The sequence below is a fragment of the Pistacia vera genome, unplaced genomic scaffold, assembly GCF_008641045.1.
Source record: "Pistacia vera cultivar Batoury unplaced genomic scaffold, PisVer_v2 Contig566, whole genome shotgun sequence".
NCBI classification, from domain to species: domain Eukaryota; kingdom Viridiplantae; phylum Streptophyta; class Magnoliopsida; order Sapindales; family Anacardiaceae; genus Pistacia; species Pistacia vera.
In genome coordinates, this window is record NW_022196408.1 from 307,452 (window position 1) to 327,120 (window position 19,669).

At 34.4% G+C, this 19,669-nt stretch overlaps 1 protein-coding gene across 1 annotated transcript; it reads left to right on the forward strand.

Moving 5' to 3' along the window:
- The first annotated feature begins 756 nt into the window (after positions 1 to 756).
- LOC116108544 lies at positions 757 to 13,750 on the forward strand. The gene is made up of 12 exons (XM_031394782.1): positions 757 to 1,478; positions 4,706 to 4,822; positions 4,928 to 5,120; positions 5,603 to 5,769; positions 5,864 to 6,038; positions 6,485 to 6,546; positions 7,722 to 7,803; positions 8,706 to 8,763; positions 8,862 to 8,986; positions 12,941 to 13,024; positions 13,120 to 13,190; positions 13,351 to 13,750. Exons 1-12 carry the CDS (start codon positions 1,036 to 1,038, stop codon positions 13,478 to 13,480), a joined length of 1,707 nt encoding a protein of 568 aa, XP_031250642.1. The 5' UTR covers positions 757 to 1,035; the 3' UTR covers positions 13,481 to 13,750.
- Positions 13,751 to 19,669: the final 5,919 nt, after the last annotated feature.

A 19,669-nucleotide genomic window follows, 5' to 3' on the forward strand; every position in this document is an offset into this window, starting at 1 on the left:
AGTTTTTGAGTTTGCTTGTGTGTTGCTAGTGAAATGTTGGTTTGATTGGGTTTTTTCTAGTTTTCCGCCATTCCTATCTCATTTCCATAGCCCCCACCCCCCGACGCTCACCAGGTGTTCGACGAAACGCCCCACCCACTCTAGATGAGTGGCAGCCAGCGATTGAAGGATATTCTTGGGTGAGGATGAAAGGATTTTGTATAACAACAGATAGAGGGGGTTTAAATGGTGGTGGCGGTGAAGATTTCTGACTGACATAACGACCGGAAAAGCGGCGGCAAAGTGTTCGTTTGCGTGAAAATGCGGCAAACGGTGAGTGATTAGGAGAAGGGGTGATATGGGTTTTGAAGAGGAGACGATGAGGGATCGAATGGTGGTGGCGGCGCAAATTTCTGATGTAAAAAGTGCCCGAAAATTGGTCGAGAAGGGAAGTCACGCAAAAGTTTAGGTCACTGAAAACGATCAAAATCCGCCCAAATTTGCCAAAAATGTTTTAGCTTTAAACTATTTAAATAAAAGAAATGACATCCATTTAAGGGTGGGAATCTAGAATTTATGAAACCAAAGGTACTAACTGGAAATTTACTAAACCTTCGGTGGAACTATGTGGTTTACTCAAAAATAAAAAACAAACATGACTTATATTAAGACATATTCGGACAATTGATACATTTAACTTTCAAACACTTTAAAGTTAGTTAAAAAAAGGGTCATCTTGATGAGTTTTTAAAAAAATTTAGGGTTATAATTTATTAATGAAATTATAGGGGTAACAACTTATAATCTCCGATTCTAACTGCGATGAGTTGACAGTGAAAAGGAGCTCACTATCATTTGATTCATTGTGTCGGACTCAATTCACAACGCATTCCCAGCTCCGAGTGAACTGAATCAAACCAAAATTATTTTTTTAATTTCCCCAAAACAAACGAAAGCCTTAGGGTGTTGTTGAACTTTAACTCAATGAAGTGCCCAAAACCCTAAATTACAAATAAGCTGCATAAACCCTAAATTTAAAATATATCAGAATGATTAATGGTTATGATGATGATGCAGCAGCAGCAGAACTCGTCTGCACCGCCACAACCATGCAACCCCGCCCGTAGATCCCCTACATCCACGACTACTCAATCCACTCATGGACCTACTCTGCCCCGCCAAGCAATTCCATTACCAATAGCCGATCATGTCATCGGCCCGGTGGTCCCCATCTCAGTTGAGCCCGCTGTGACGATGCCGGCGCGAGTCCGTTTGGAGGACATGACGCCCTACGATGGGGCCCCCTGTGGGTCCTACCTGAGGGCTGTTGAGGCGCTTTCGGGGTCGCTCATGAGGCATAATGCCGCCGTTATTGAATTGGGTAGCCAGGACGCTGCCGTTATGCGCTGCGGACTCGAAGCGGCTCGTTTGTACTTTAGGACTAAATCGCAAAGTGTTGCCAAGGGAAGCCGCGGGGTCTATATGTACAGAGCAGGAAGGTAATATATTGTTGTTGTTATTATTATTATTATTATTATTTTTATCTTTAGGTGTGTTTTCCGAATTTCTTAAGAGGTTTAGGTTGATTGTGGGAAGAAAATTGCACATTAATTGATTAATTTACTGGGTTTTGGTTTGCTTTATTTTCAATTTCATGAAATATTTCTCTTTGTGTTTGTTACATTTCGATAAATGAACTAGAAAAAGAAGGAAAAGAATTGGATATTTGTTTCATTGCAAGAGAATAAGGTCTGCTAGCATCAGTAAACAATTGTTTTTCTCTGGGTTGTGTTCATTTTATTTTTTTCTGTTGTATTTGCTGTACAACTTCAACCTAGTGTTTATAGGATGTGAATGTGATTGCGTAAGAGTTCCTAACCCTAAGCCAAACGAGGATAATAAAATAAGCTAAAATAATTTTTTCTATTAAATCATTCTTCCACTTATTAAATCAATCTTGTACTCAAGGTTATACAGAAACATGAAATTTTCTATCTTTATGGAAATTTAATTCAAGAAGGTACTTGAAATTCGTTGATGCTTTGATATGCTACTTCATTACCCACAGCAACTCCTTACAAAACCAATCTAATATATTCCTTAGTAAATACATTGAATAAAATCTATATTAGAACCCTTTCGTTGGACAAGGTCATAACTTTTTTGTTTTAGACTTGGGAAGGGGATGAGATGGAGGGTATGGCAATACCAGATTCCATATGACCATGTTTGGATATTTTCAGATTTATGTCTTAACAATCATTCTACCATAGCCATTTCTTTTATATGTCCCAATTCCACAGCTTTCTGCACTGGTAACTTCCTTGAAATAATACAACATATGATGGAGCAACATAATTATACATGATTAGCTAAGGCTTCAAGATTGAGCAGGAGCTATTCATTCTAGAAGTAATGGTGAATTTCATGGGAGTTTGATTAGAATTAAGGAAGGAGACAAATTCAGGAGCTACGTCATAATGCTTGACTTGGATTGTGCCTTTTGTGTGGGTAAAAATGTACATAGTAGCTCAATCTTGACGAATTTTTTTTTTTTAGAATATTTAGAAGTAATTTATATCAAGTATGGTTTGGGAAGTATAATGAGAGGTTATCTTTTAGGATTTTGCAAGATTTTGGAGAGAAGTGTTTGTACAGTATTTTTTTTTAAAAAAGGATTCGTCATGAATCTGGATTTAGCATGCAACCTTCAAAACTTCAGTCTAACAATCTCTGAATGCTTCCTTGTTGGTTTGAACACTATGACTATAGCTCAAGGATGAGGTTTTAGGCTCTATTACCAAGATTTGGCAAAAATTAGAGCCAAAGAGGTTATATAATGAAGGTGAAGTTGCATCAAAATTAAAGGAAACGTGATGTAACATTGTAGTTTGGTAGAATAATGATTTTTCTTACTTTTTTAACAGGCTATTTGCTAGATCTAAAAATTGATATGATCAAAAGTGTTTCTTAAGTTCCCTCAAATTTACAAGTGTGCATTCGTAATGTTTCCATTATTACTTTAATGAGAATTGTTAGATAAACTCATTCCTTACTCTTTTATCTCTCTCTCTCTTCTTTTGACCTTTATACAAAAGACGAAGGAAGTTATAAGTTAGTAATAAAATAAAAAGATATTGGGTTTGTCTTGTCTGCACACGTCAAGAGGAGAGTGAGAGAATAAAAAGTAGAATGAAGAAGAGAATATATTTAAGATTCCTCTTACTTTAATATTGGAGAGATATAGGTAATTAATGTTTGCGATTTCAGCCGATAAGTTTGGTTGCTAGGTTATATAGCTATTTTTGAACTGTCACAGGAACTACCAAGGGTATATTTGGTTTGACTTCTTCTGTAGAGTTTATGGAAGTAGATCTTAAAAAATAGAGCTTATATGAAAATTTGTTGACAATTTGCTGTGGTAAATCTGAAGGAGCTTTATAGCAATAAGTTACCAAGAAGGGTAGTAACATAACAAGGTAAGATAAAGTAACTTCCCTGAATCAATATGGGATATATTTGAATTTCAAAACTTTGAATAGACTCAAAAAGAGTTTTTGGGTGAAATCCGAAATTTGAGCTTCTGTGAATAGACGTAAAACAATTTAGTTAATCATTTATTAGTTCGTCTTGAGTCATATACAAATAATACTAAAGCATGAGAGCTCTTGACATTAAAGATACTATTTTGGTCAGTAGATAAGCCTATCTAAAAGGAGACAAGAATGGTGATAAGTCAACTGGTATCAAGTTGATGCTTTGTTCAACTAGAGGTTGATTCTTTCCTCTTCTTCTTCTTCTTTTTTAATTCTTTTAATGAATGTATGGAGAATTTAGGATCTAGTTATTTAGGAATTAGTTTGTTTTAGGAATTTCAAAATTGAATTACTTGTTTTAGTTAGATTAACTTTTCCCAGTTAGCTTTTGTTTTTTGAGTTGGTTTTATGTTACTTATTGTGAGCAGGTCTCTTTGCCTTTTTCTTATGGCTGGCCACTTTTAAAATAGGGTTGTAATGTTTAGTTATGTAAAAATTGATTGGTTAATGATATGATGAAAACAGAGTTTCTCCCTGTCGTTATCTGTTGCTCTCCAATTCCTTCGTTTTTACCCCTTTATTTCTCCTTAATTCTCTCTATTTCCTTATCTGCCCTACTTCGTATGCTACCTTTCCTATATACACAAAAAATTCAAAAACATTCAGACATTTTATGTTTAAAAGCTGAAAACACAACAACTAAGCAAACATTTTATATTGATCTTGTTTTGCCAGTGACTTTGGTGTTTGTGATAATAAATATTATTTTGATTTGAAATGAAATTGGTGTTCAGCCATTGGTTCTTTAATGTATATCATCTCTTAACCTGAACTTGCTTCTCTACTAGGAGTTTCTATGCTATTTTAATTCTAGCCTGTTGCAAGTCTGAGGTTGTTGAAACCCCTGCATCTCTTTATGAGTGAACATGTTGGATTTTGATGAAGGTTGTGGTGATAGGTATGAAAAACTTATAATCCTTTTTAACTAGGTTTTGTTACCCTTCTTAGTTTCCACTAAATTCTTTGGTTGCATAAATTTCATCCTTCACTACCATGGACTGCAAGCTGTCTGTGATTGTTAAAAGCAGCTGATTATATTTCTGTTACTAGTTGCTTGGATTTGCTTATTTCTCTTCATATTCCCCCTTTTGCACCCAAATTTAACATTAAACAAACTTGTCTTCTGGCAGGGCTTTGGAAGATTGGGACACATCTCCCCCATGCATGGTTGATATTTTTAGGTGCATGGGAAAAGCAGCTCGTGCTGCTTTATTTATGATAGCAAGGCATCTTCGTTTGCGAAGCGAGTATGGTCGTGATGGATCTTCATTCTGAAATTTACATTGCTTGTGATTTTTAAATTAATTTTAAGGGAAAAATATCTGATTTGTGCTTAAAATTCATATATGCAGCGTTTTTAATCATTTACTTGATGATAACCCGTTGCCTCCTGGTGAGGTGTCTTCATCGGTGCTTGTCGCTACCTACTGTTATGCATCCATGCAAAATGGAAAAGGATCTATAGGTGGAGGGAAGCCTGCAATAAATGGTGAAGTTGAGAAGGGATTATTAACACTGATTTCCTCCGACAGTCCTGGTTTGCAGGTGTTTAGGATTTGAATTTAATTATAAATATAAACTAGTGTGGTGTTATTGGATTTTGGGATATTGGTTACGTGGGGGCTATATGCATATATAGAAACACTCTTATACTCATTTTACTCTATATGCACCCATATAGAGGCACTCTTTACACTCATTTTTCTAAGGCTACACAACATTATAATTTTGAAAATGATTCTCTTAATTATTCTCAACTATTTTTTTTTCATTTATATTTTTCAATCATTAAATATTTGTATATTTGATGTGTGTTAGAATTACAAAGATGTGTAATGAAAGTCAAACTTAGAAAATGGGTGTAGAGTGAACTTTATTGGATGCAATAGCCCCAATATTGTTAATATTGTGCTCATGCTGCCTTTGAAGCAGTTTCTACGAAGTTCTGAATTTTTACATTTTTGGAAGAACTTGATCTTTATTATTCGTAATGTCTCTTTTCATCTGCAAAATCTTTTCTTTCTTAGGTTTGTGATCCCAATGGTCGCTGGTACCTCGCAGATGGTGGGTCATCTCCGGGAGATCTCTTACTGATTACAGGCAAGGCACTAAGTCATGCTACTGCTGGCCTTCGTCCTGCTGCCTTGTATAGAGCTGCTCCTGATTATATGTCGTGCACCAATAGTGGAGGGAGGTACAATTATCGCTTTAAGTGGGTTCTCATGATACATGTTCTCATATTGAACTTCCATTCACATTAAATTATCTGATTGTGTGTTGTGGTTCAGGACATCACTGGCATTTAGGCTCATGCCACAGGGCAATGCTATATTAGACTGTTCTCCAATTGCAGCGGCTGGTCATGTCATTCCCCAGAGTTATGTACCAATATCTGTAAGCCAGTTTATGGATGACCTTTCTGCAGAAGAAGATGGATTGTGTAATCGTTCTGATAATACTTATGTAAGTACTACTTTTTAGCTGTTCACAGCAATTCATGAATAAAAAATGAAGAGGCCGATTAAATCTTTTATGAATTCATATTTTGTCATTTCATTCTTGTTTTCAGTTCTGGCTTCTTTTATGGTGTTAATATTGGTTTTCTGATGATTTGAGAAACCAAATCAGTAGACATTATTCAGGATTTAAAATTTACTGGCGTTGTATTTGATCTATCTTCATCACTGGTTATAATGTTGATTGTATAACACTGAAAATTTTACCTGAGATGACACCTCCTTTCTGCTATTTGGAACAACGTAACTTTCTTTCTACATCTTTAATTTATTTATTTATTTCCATAATGTTCTGGCCAAGAAGTCTTTTGGGAACTTAATTTTTTCCGGTTTGTTACATTTGTCAAATGGATTCTAAAACTTTTGTGTTTGACTTGATTTATGTGATTGCAGGTCGCTCAAAGTGATTTACATAAGGAACCTTCATTAAGAAGTGTTCTTTCAGATCCCTTATCGTGAGTTCATTGTCATCTCTATTTATTTAAAGCAAGTTTCTTTGTTTTCAATTTTATAATACTAACTTTATTGTCTTCTTTCTGACTCCTTATTGTTAAAGCTGTTATGAGATCTTCTGTAGTTGAGTCACAGTTTCAAGTCTTTGCAACTATAGTAATGCGTGAGAGTAGTGCTGAATACTGATATCTGATTCACAAATAGTTACTGGTGTAAGAACAATATAGTGGGTCAAAGGTTATTTAGTATTATTTTGGAGTTTTATTTTGTTTTCTATTTGTTTTAGACTTTATTTTCTATTTGATTAGGACTAGGATTCTATTATTAGTGTTAACATGCTGGATTGATGATTAAAGATGAAAATTTTATTTTATTTTTTATTTTTTTTAAATAAGAAACTCAAGTAAGCTTATATAAATTAGGTGAAACAAGCTGTCTACATTATATCTATACGTGTATGAGTCAAGACAACCACAAGAACAAAATCTAACTAAAGAAACTGGACAGCAAAGTCCTAAAATCTACAAAACCCCTAAATTTATACTCCTTTAATCACATCACTGCAGCCTTCCAATTGTTAAAAATAATGAAAAATGGTGCATCGCTAAAATCATGTGACATAGGAGCCCAAAACTTAACTTTGTCCCATAAAAGTTCAGTTTCATCCCCTTTTATGTTTTCAAAGTTCTTCTATTTCTTTCTATCCATATGACACAAAATATATCCATAATAACACAACCCAAGAATATTTTTTTCCTCCCTGAAGGTTATTTATTTCTTCTGTATTTCCTCCTAATTGTGCATCCCCTTTCTTGCTTGTTCTGACTTAATTTTGTCCTTCCTGCTTGCTTGTTCTTACTTTTATCCTTCTTATTCCCTCGGTTTTCTCTATTTCTCTATTTTATATCTTTTCTTTATCTCTGCTCTATTACCAATTGATAAAGGAGAATATCATATTGGCAATTTTTTATATTAACTTGTGTCACATCGTGGTTGGACACTTGTTTCATATATTAACTATTACTTTGTACTTTATGGCTTGAAGCCAAGTTCTTCAACTTGAAAATTGGTTTTGCTCTCCCTATTTTTGGAGAATAGCAAGCTGACACTGTAAATTTTTATGTGGTTAGTATGTAGTTCTAATGGAACCTTTTTGTCCAATTTGTTGATTATAAAGTGGTGCATTTCTCGAAGATGCCATGGTTGTTTCATGTGGACATTCATTCGGTGGTCTTATGCTTAGAAGAGTCATTGAAACAGTAAGTGGGCAATCTATATTTCTAAATGATCGCTTTGATGATGTGAATTGCATGTATGATATGACAGTTCTAGCTATTATTAATTTATTCTGGGTGCAAATGATGAACCATTGCGGTGGGATTAGATAAGCTGCCTAAAAATTGCCATTAAATTGAGCAAGGGAAATTGGAAACGTATAATAACATTTGGGTAAACTAGATGTGGCATATTAACATGTATTTTGGAGCTTGTAACTGTTTGTTTGACAATTAAGTATCATATACAGATTCAATGAAAAATATTGTAGGTGGAACAAGAATAACCAGGTCATTGAAGAATTGTCACGACATAACATTGTATACTGCATTAGGGAAGTTTTAAGTTGACTTAGAGGACTTTAAGCTGAAGGATGGTGGGCTCCAAGTCTGTAATGCATTGTTGTCTTGTGGTTTTTTACAACAACTTCGACAGACCGTTTCAAATTTTTTTTTTTTTTTTTTTCTAATGGAAATAAGCAAATAGGATGTAAATTGATTGTTAAGAGAAATGCTGTTAATTTATAACCTAGCAATATGATCTTATTTGTTTTCATATCTATGCCCCTTCTATCTCAATAGAAAAATATGATGAAATTGGGAGTCACAGATTCTTTAAAGTCCATTAAAGCAGTGCATTTGATTCAAGATGTGGATAACGGAGCCAGGGAGCTTATTTGTATTCAAAATCATGAACTTTGTATACTATTTCTGTGACAATTAATCATGTTTGAGGTGCTAAAATTGATGTCTGCCCATAAATGCTGACACAGGCTGAGATCTTATGCTTGACCATGTTACAGCTTCTGATGGGCTGCTGTAGAAATTGATGTTTTATACTCTTAATTATATTAAGTTTATAACTACAGTTATTCTTTACATCACAGTCAAGATGTACCATCTGCAGCGCAGAGATTGAGACTGGGTCTTTGGTCCCTAATCTAGGTACATTCCATTTCACTTACTTCATTCTCTTCCTTGAGATATTTGTTCTTGCTTCGTACCAATTTATATTTATTTATTCATTTGATGCTCTTTGACAGCTCTCAGAGCTGCTGCAGTAGCTGTGAAGCAAGAGGATGATAGAAGGCTATTCCATAATGCTGCTCTCCGTAAGCGTCGGAAAGAAATGGGGGACCAAATGGATTCAATCAGAAGATCAAATAGGGTATATTTTGACTAAGTGCATAATACTACCATGACTTGGGTCATTTTTTATGCTTTGGGGCACGCATATAATCTCATGATCATATTTAGCATACCAGAGAAATAATTGGTTTAGCTAGTGGAAACAACACATAGATATGGTTTGTTGAATTCAGCAAAGAGTACTAGAAGATTTTCATTTTATTTTTTGAGGGTGAAATAGTGGAAGTGCACCAATGACAAGGAGAACAAAGAGGATGAGAAGGAATTTCTAGGGAAAATGAAATTTTTGGAAGGAAAAATAATTTGTATTTGATTAATAACAAATTCATAATATAGTTTCTGACTCAGGAACTAGGAGGATAGGGAGGAATTTCTAGGATTGAAACATAAGTTTCTTAAGGAAAAATGATCTCATAAGAGATTCATGATTCATAATTGATTGATACCTAATTCATAATTGACGTTTTGTCTTAGGAAAAAAGAGGATAAGAAGGAATTTCTAGGAAAAAGAAACATAAGTTTCTTAAGGAAGATTGATCTCATAAGAGATTCATGATTCCTTATTGATTGAAAACAAATTCATAATAGGCTTTATAATTGACTTATCATTGCTCTTTCTAGACTCCTATTTATAAGTCTAACTTCACCAACCTTAATGCATGAGTTGTAGGTGTTAGGTAGATCATACAGCTTTCTAATTTAATTACACAACCCCCAATGCAATAGCAAAAATTACGATGTAATCAACATCATCACCAACATCAAAACAACACAAGTTAAACCAATAACGTAGTACTAGTTTACATAAATATTAGTTAAACATATATTAAACTCTTAAGACTCTTTAATCCAACTTTGCTCTTATCATGACATAGTTCACACATTACATTGCATCATTCTCCCTGGACAAAAAATTCCTCATGAATATGCATCAATATCTCCATAACACTCCAATAAATCATTCTCTCTTTAAACTTGTTTTCAAAACAAAAAAGAACAGTCTTTCTTCAAATACATTCATAAAAATATTAATTTCATGAAAACTCTTTACTTACAAAGCTTGTATATCATGATGATGCTCCACTTGTGACAATTTGAGATCTTCTGATGGGACCCCAACAAAAGCAATCAAGAAAATCACACACAGAGTATCCAGAAAGTCAGGAAACAAACTGTAAACCAACACTTTGATATAAAATAATTGAAGATTACAAGAGATCTGTCAATCCCCAATCACTCTCAACACAAACAAAAAAACAAGGAAAGAAAGTCCTAGCAATTCGAGGAGCTAGGGGCCTCCATTGACAACTCTTTTTAGAAAAATCAGTATCTGCAATTCTTATTCTAACTGCCTTAATATACTAATGACCTTTACCCATATTCCTTCCACTTACTCTACTGCCATGTGTATTTCCTCCAACTGAATCCTACTGGCGTAACAAGTTTTAGAGCGCACCTTTAGTGTTGCTTCACACGTCTCACACCCTTCTGCCCTTGTGCCCCTTGTATTGATAGACCTCGTTGATAGGGGGCTTATCATCTTCATACTTGATTGGTAAAATTAGAAATTAAGCTTAAGTATTGAAAATCAAAATGGACATTGTTTAAAAATATGTATCTTTTGTACTTTATGAAACCATGCAATTTGAGATGGCCTTGATATAACTCAATGAGTTGAGAGCTTTTTTAACAAATCTCGGGATATAATATTTTCACTTCAATCATCAACAACGATGGTCTATGATTGAAGGTTATCTTTATTGGAATCATCATTAAGAATTTCAAGGTTTTGCATCTCCAAAGATTCAGTTTTAGGGATATCAATCTCTTCACTCTCAAACATCATATTTATCATCCTGAGTTGACTTGAATCATTAAGGAGATCTTCATTGTATTTTGATTGTATTGAGTCACAAGAGAAATCATTGCTTGTGTAAGCTAAAGGTATGCATAATCCTCTTTCCACTCCACCTTGCCTGCCTTGTCATGTTCTGTTTGAACATAGGAAACAACAAAATCTTCATAATTGTGTACTTATCTAGAAAAGTATTAAAAGGGTTATTTAAATGGGCATAAGTGTAATCATTAATATTAAATAAGGATAATATTGTCAAAATAATTAAAAGAAACTATTAAGATGTTTTTAGTTAAGTGGAAAGTAAAAATTTTAGTATTTTCAGCTTGCCTAATTTTAGCAAAAAAGTCATTATTAGAAAACATATACCTGAATGATTCAGATTAAGTGAATTAAGATTTTGTTTTCTACTAGGAATAGATTTTAGGCTTACCTTTATACTCTTATCTCTTTAATCTTACTTCACAATGTCGAAGAATAACCATGATATGCTGTTGCTGCTAATTCCACTTATTAGCTATCGAATATTTCTTTGTAGTCAAAGTACTTCTCAATGACATTAAGCTAATTAAGAAATTCATCAGTGTGAAGAAAGCAGTGAAACCCTAGTAAATCTACTTTGATGCCAAAGTTAGAATTAGGTTTTTCTAATTGACCCTTCTTAGGATGGACAAGACAATTATCATCATGAATTCACTCTGAAATACTTGCCATGCTCACTATGACCTTCTTGGCACTCAAGTTGCTGGGTAAGTTTTTCAACTTGTGTTCGAAAAGCTTTAAGTTCTTGTTCATTCTTCAAATCTCTCACCATAAGATTATCCAATCTTCCTCTACCTCTTCTTGTCGACTTGAAAAGTTTATATGGTGACAATCAAGAGAGTAGTTTAAGTTCTAATACCTAATGAGAACAAAGAGGATAAAAAACATTTTCAAGGGAAAAGTAGAAATAGAAGTTGCTTTAGGATAATGATCTAATAAGAGATCCACAATTCATTTAATGGATACAAATTCATAATAGATCTTATAATGAATTATTACAATTCCCTTCTAGGCTTATATTTATAGATTATTTTACATAGATCAATAATTGTGAACACCTCAAAAGTTTCCACATGGGTTAAAAGTCTAAATTTACCATACAACTTCCTAGCTTGGCTACAAAATCCAGAATGCAATCAACATGAATTACCATGTAGTCAACACCACCATCAACACAACACAACACAATACAAATACAAAGATAAATAAATACAAGACAAAGTAAATATTAGTTAATGGAATCCATTAAAGAGATACGAGTCATATGAAAAATTAGTCTTTCAAAACCTTAAAGGTACATTCAAATGAATAATCACTTGCTTTTACAAGTTACAACACTAAGGATTTATATTGTAATTCTTGAAACAACCCTCCAAGCATAGATAATTCCCTAGATAGAATTAATAACTAATAAGTCAGTTGATTCTTGAAATAATGGAACCGTGACTTAGAACTAATTACAACTCGTAAGACTCACCAAATAAATTGGAGAGACAGGAAATTCATAAGAAAACTGGTGAATGCTTAATTTCTCATAAAAGTCAGCACTCAATGGATCTAGACTAGTATGAAAGAATTGGTCATAACTTTCTTCTCAAAATATTTAAAAATTTAAAACCATAAGTGTTAGAGAGCTGACTTGGGGAACTTTCCAATGATATATGGCTTGTACATCTATTAGACTGACACTGATAATAATTTTCATTATGAAATTATTCATGTTGCTTAATGAATTAGAATAAAAAGCTGAAGCCCACTAGAATTTACATTGATACCCAGGCATTGGAACACTTATTTCTCATATTTATAAGGATTTTCGGAAAAAAAAAAAAATTGTACAAGCATATATCTGAGATAAATTGATATTTGCTTGTACAAAAATAGAGTTCTTGGAATGTGTTTTTAGAGTCAAAGAAACTCTTGAAGAAAATATATTGTATGTAAACTTTTCAATAGTTTGAAAAGAAATTAAAGCTCAATAAGCATATATAATTTGTATTACATTTAACGCATCAATATGAGCAGCATAGTTTTGTTTAAATGAGCTTATTTGGATTGTTTATTAATTGTGCCAAGGAAAATGGAGATATTGCCACTGAAGATGGGTTGCATAGAGGGGTGCAGTATCCATTTTCTGTTAATGAGAAGGTGCTAATTAAGGTGAGTATTTTTCCCTTTTTGGCACTAATCTGTTGACTGATAGCACGCTCCTTCTTGGTTAGATAAAATTTTTACTGGCATACTGAATTTTGTAGGGAAATAGGAGGACGCCAGAAAAATTTGTTGGCAAGGAAGCTGTAATCACATCCCAATGTCTCAATGGCTGGTATGTGGGGCAGACCTAACTTATCATTCATAATTTTTATTGTTTTCAATTACAGATGCAGGTATCATTTGAGACATTTTATTTGTAACTGTTTGAACTTCAATAGGCAACCCGTGCTATTAGGTAAAGCACTGAGTATATATCTCATTTTGTTTTGTAGGTATTTGCTTAAGATTATTGGAAGTGGTGAGAATGTGCGGCTTCAATATCGTTCCCTTCGAAAGATCTTGAACTCCCCAACCATTGAGGATGGTCGTACCTCACATCCAATTCAGAACAATAGTTCATGAGTTCAAATTTGTTTGTTTTAGCGAGTTTAAGTGGTTTCATCTGGGTAGCACGTAATTAGTAATGTATAACCTGGTCACGGTCATGTGATGCAAGTTTCTTATAAGTTATACTGTATTTGAATGTTAATTTAGCTAGAGAAAAGAGGTAGGGTCCTGTAACAAGCTTGTAAAGAAAATTGTGTTCGTGTAAGAGGGTCGACGGCGAGATGATAATTACTTCAATCATGTATAATTTTATTGGTTGGAAGAAAGCCATTTTTTACTGGTTTACCTTGCATTGCACCACTTGTGTTTACAAAGAAGAAGCGATTTATGAGTTTTCTATCAAAATGATAAGGTAGTTTATTTTTCATACATTACAAGTGATCATGGTGTTTTAATTGAGCAAGTAAAATGGAACATAAATTAAGCAGAACTACAAATTTTTTACAAGAAAAAACAGAAAGTATTTTATGAGTCCACAAATTGCCACTTTTAGAAATTTTTTTACTCAAAGTCAAGTCCAAAAGAAGCAGCCTTTCTTTTGACTTACCATCACTGTTTTAAAAACCGGACCGGTCACATGTCCGGTCCGAGTCAACATTAAAATCGTCATTATATATTAAACCGTGTTAACTCGGTCAAAACCCGGATAAAATTAATGAACCGCCGGTCCAACCGAACCGGTGGATAAACCGGTTTGATTTCAAAAACCCCTAACCCTACCCAATCACACTATCGCAACCCATTCCATCGATTTCCTTTCTCTGTCTCTCAGATTCTTTTCTTTCTCAGTTTTTCTACAAAAATTTCTCAGATTTCTCAGCTTCTCTTCGAAAATTTCTCCATTAAATTTCGTTGATGATTTTTTTTTTTTTTTTCTATAAAACATATGTACATCTTGTGTATGTAGTATGTACAAGAAGAAAATGGAAAACAAAAACGAAAAGGAAGACTTAGAGATAATCGATTACAAGATTGAAACATACGATCAAGAAATTGAGTCATTAAGGCCAGAGTGTGTTCAGGCAGAACCTTGACTCCGCCAGATCTTCATCTTCCACAGTTGCTTGTATATAACTGTTTGTCTCCAGCTTCAGTTGGTTCTGGTTAGCGAAATATGTTGAGGAAGGGAACTGACTGAGTATTGTTTCCACAGAATCAGAGTTTTGGTGTTTGAGATGAAGAAGTTGAGTCACCCATTGATTATTCATAAAAAGCCATTGGTTTTGTCCGGTAATGGTATGGTGTCAGTGCTGAACTTGGTTTTGTTTTGGTTTTCGAATTTTCCAATGTTTCCCAAAACCAAAGCATTGGCTCCCTGGAAATGTTGCAATTGTTTTCCAAGGCCATTTGTATTCCACTACTTGGTCATGGGCTAATTTAAGTCTCAATTGTTATAGAATGGGGTTGAAACTATATTGTGCTACATAAAAGCCCAAGATCCATTAATTCTATAGGAAAAAAAAAAAAAAAATTTAAAATGTGCTGACATCATCACACATTGTGATGACATCACCGATCCAACTGGTTGGACCGATTAAACCGTGACCCGGCCAGAAGAGCGGGTTGCCATTCGATCCGGTTTTTAAAATAATGCTTATCATAGACAACACAATTGAAGATGTCTTGATCAATGTTTTAAAACCCAACTTGGGTGTTGATCAATGTCTTAACCTCTTTTTTAAAAATCGGATCGGCAGGTCGTAGCTGCCAAATTTGTTTTCGGTGGTTGTGATATATTTTTTATAACTTTGATCTGCTCGGTTTAATCCAAGAGAGAAGAAGAAAGAGGGACACAAAGAGATGGAAAAAAAAAAAAAAAAAAAAGAGGAGAAGCGAATGGAAATACGGAGAAAGAGATTCAAAATTTAAAAATTTTATGAATGTAGATGAAATTACTATATTGCCCTTTAGCAGACGGGGATCCTAACAGAATATGACGGAAAATGATAGTCAAACCTTTTGTTTTGGGTACCAATTTTTCTTCCGGCAAACTTTGGGTATGTGCCTGTCGTTCGGCTACTAGGGGTGGGATAAATAATCTGAAAATCAAACCGAACCGAAAATTAGGTTTTTTTACAAACCGGTTCGGTTTGAAAAAAATTTCAAACCGGTTAACCGAAAACCAATTTTTAAACCAGTTTTACCCTAAATATAAAAACAAAAAAATTATTTATATAAAATAATAAATATTTGAATTTAAGGACTTAAATGAAACATGGAAGAATTTTAAGGATAATTTGAAAACTGCTTAACTCGTAACCAAACCGAAAATTCGATTCGGTTTATATTCGATTTTTAACTGAAATTGGTCCGGTTTTTGGTTTGGATAAACCGGTTTGGCACCCCTACCTGCTACCATTCCATCCCCGCTTCAGAACTCAAAAAGTTGGACACCCCACGAAGAACCCCAATAACCCGATCTTCTTTCTTTACATATTTTCTGGTTTTGTGGGGCCAAGCAGAATAGGCAATGGCTTCTTCGAAATCCCTAATGGATTTTTTGCAACCTGCCAAGCGCCTCAAACTCTCCTCCACCCCCTCAGATAACTCCAAACCCGTTCAAAATGTTTCATTGCTTTCCGGATCACTGAGCACCGTTGCTGACGCCGAACTCACCTTCGACCAAAAACGGCGCATTGACTACAACAAATTTCTTGCGAAATCCAAACGAAATCTCAAAGTTTGCTCCCAAAGAGTTTCCAAATCTGAGGGTGAGTTGATGCTTTACCTCATTTTGATTTTTATGGTTTATTTCTGTTAAAACTTTATGTGAATATTTTGTAGGCGAAGATGTGAGCTATGTGAAATTGGAAGAGCTGTTGGTTGAAGAGAGTTGGTTGGAGGCGCTTCCTGGAGAGCTAAAGAAGCCTTATGCTAAAAGTTTATGTGAATTCGTTGGAAAGGAGATATGTGGAGGTCCTGCGCCCATATACCCCCCTCAGCACTTAATCTTTAATGCTCTTAACTCCACTCCTTTTGATAGAGTGAAAGCTGTTATCATTGGACAGGTATTCTTCTTTTATTTGCACTCTATTTGCCCACCACAAGTTTACATTTATTTGTACTGTTTTCTGCATCTATATCAAAAGTTCGATCTTTCGCTTCTCTTGAGTTCGGTTATAAGTTTTTTATTTGAGTTAATGGCATTGAACCGCTGAGTTTTGATTTAATAACAAAAATTCGGCGGGTTTTTGAAATATCAAAAACCCCTATGCCGTCCATGCCCTTGAGTGTTAAGGTGTTAAAGCTGTTAAGTGGTAGGAGGGGATTGACTCATAATAGTGTAAGATTTTTATGGCTTACCTAGCGTAAAGGGATTTTTTTGTTTTAGAAATCTCAGGGATGTTTGTTATTAAATCAGAACTTCGGGGTCAATGTTTTTGACTCTTTTTTCTTTTTATCACACTGGGAATGGGTTTTGTTTAATTTCATAGTAAGAAATAAGTTATGGTTCAGGCATATTTCATCATAGACAAGTGTTTCCCACTTTTTTTAAGTTTTATTATTCCTTTGTTGATAACCGGTTCAAAGTTGTAACATAGTGTACCTTTCCCTCATTAATACAATTTTCTTAGGTTCTAATAAAAAAATAAGTACAAACAAATTTTCTGTACGATGAATTAATGTCCATAAAGAAATAAGGCATGTTCATGTTGGTCTAGTCATAAATGAATATAAGATCTACTCAAACAAAGAAACCTAAACCAAAGCGAATAAGTAATATCTTGGGTTTCCTGGGAAAGAAAAATTAATTCCTTGTTCCCTCAAGTGAATATTCTCTAAAACATCTACGAAGTATGATGTCCATCAGGCCTGTATTAGAGTTGAAGTAGGGGTTAATAATCTATTAATTTAAGCTTTGGAGATTAATAGTAATTCAATCCCTTAAAAGAATCCAAATTCCAGAGTGAAGTACATAATGTATCTTTGATTCCATTATTTTCTGCTGTTTGAAACCACATATGTCTTAGTACATTTGTCATCTGATTGTTCCTTTCCTTATTTTACACAATTACAACCTTAGTGATCGAAGGAAATTGTAGTGGTATTGGATAAATTTTTTTTTTTTTTTTTAATGATATACTTGCCATTGATATTCGGTTGTGTTTTGTCCTTTTAACAGGACCCTTATCATGGCCCTGGTCAAGCGATGGGTCTGTCGTTTTCAGTGCCAGAAGGGGTGAAGGTCCCTTCAAGTTTGGTAAATATATTCAAGGAACTTCATCAAGATCTTGGCTGTTCAATTCCATCTCATGGAAACCTAGAAAAATGGGCTGTTCAGGTAAAGATTTATTCTAGTATATATGAGGACCTTAACTAGATATTGGACCATTACCTGTCAATTTCAATTTTTGGGTCGAATGTTAACTCAACATGTTATAAAAACCAAGTTGACCAAGATATCTTTTGTTCAAATTCCCCTATTGTAATGATCAAACTATGATAATTTGTGTTGTTATATGTGTGGCTGCGATTGTGATTGATCCATATGAGATGACACTTAAAAAGTAAATATTGTTGTTGCATACTTACCTATGAGCTTAAGTTTTTGAGTTCACTACGAACTTAAATATAAAATTGTTGAATTTTGTGTCCTTTATTCTTCCCATCTTCTTTATTTACTTTTCCTCTAAATTCTTATGACATCATTGCAAGTAGTATTAACTGGTGTACCTAGTTTCTTTGAATTTTCAAGATTCCATTTAAAGTTACTGGAGCATTTAAAAAGTTGTTGAGAAACTTTTGTGGGAAGGGCGTGATAAAGGAGCAAGAAATCATATAGTCAAAAGGTAGGTAAATTCTCAGTTTGTTTGGAATCAAAGTGTGATAAGTATGAGATATTTGATGGAAAAAAGTGAGGCGTTATTTTATTAATGGTTGTAGAGATTTAGGCTCCTTTGGAAAGGAATAACCTTTGCTATTTAATTGCTAAAACTAGATATGGCCTATAATCTAGTTGGTGGCATTCCATACATCGTTGACTAACGTCAATATAAAATACCCATGGGATATTATTTGTCAAGGCAACAAAGTGTTTCTTCACTTCTTCATGTTTAACTGGGTGATGGTGATACAATAGGATTTTGGGATGAAGTAGTTGGATTTTCTTTCTTTTGAACACAAGTGTCTTGTGTATATTGATAGTTATCATTTTATAATATAATGATAAGAAGGCTCATGGATGTGGATAATTTGCTTCACTATGTCTTTGATTAGAAATATTTCCATGAATCTTGGAAGGAGAAACTATAGAGTGAGAAAACTTGGGGTGTGTTTGTTTTATTATTTTGAGTAGTATTTTTGAAATATTATTGTTAAGTTGAGTTGGGTTATTATTACGAGGTAGGATTTGAAAATTAACAAAAAAAAACCTCTAAGTTTGTTAATTTAGCTAAACACCCCCAATGATAAAAAAGTTTATAAATTGACAAAAACACCCCCACCCACTCACCCACAGTTGCTAGATTCTGGCTACCACCGTCGGAATCTGGTGTCATTGTGCACGACTGGGCAGGTGTGGCCGGTCGTGCGCCGCTATGGCCTTTTCTGATCAAATACACAACGGATCTGGCCTTTTCTGGCTGGAAAAGGCCAGATCTACGACCGGATCTGGCTGATGTGGCGGCTAAAGATATGTTCGTTGTTGACGGTCAACGACGGCCATATATTAGCCGTCATTGATGGCCAGATCTGGCCATCAACGGCTAGATCTTTGGCTGTGGATCTGGTCGGAAAAGGCCAGATTGGCGCACTATCGGAGGTAGCCAGAATTTGGCATAATGGCGCACTACCGGCTGGAGTGGTTGCTGAAATCCAACAAATGAGGGTGGGTGGGGGTGTTTTTGTCAATTTATAAATTTTTTTGGTTGGGGGTGTTTAGTTAAATTAACAAACCTATGGGGGTTTAAAATAGTTGGATATTACAGGATATGATTTTGAGAATAGGGAAACAAACATGCATTTTTTTAAGAATAGGAATAGGGTATTTTGAAAAAAAGGAAACAAACGCACCCTTAGATCTTGTTGGAAACTATGTGTATATATATGGTGTAAAGGGTAAAGGGTATATTTGTAATTATTGAGTGTGTGTATATATTTGAGTTAGGATGTACTGTTGACATTTAAGTGAAATAGAAAGAATAACATGGTATCAGAGCTTGAAACGCGTAAACCCCAAACCCATTTGCTTGGTCCAGTTTTCCG

What these genes read in the sequence shown, in the direction of transcription:
- LOC116108544 (XM_031394782.1), top strand. Translation starts at nt 1,036, where the DNA reads ATGGTTATGATGATGATGCAGCAGCAGCAGAACTCGTCTGCACCGCCA. An exon ending in ATGAGAAGGTGCTAATTAAG is followed by an intron (nt 13,025 to 13,119) that starts GTGAGTATTTTT and finishes TGAATTTTGTAG; the next exon opens with GGAAATAGGAGGACGCCAGA. An exon ending in TCCCAATGTCTCAATGGCTG is followed by an intron (nt 13,191 to 13,350) that starts GTATGTGGGGCA and finishes TTTGTTTTGTAG; the next exon opens with GTATTTGCTTAAGATTATTG.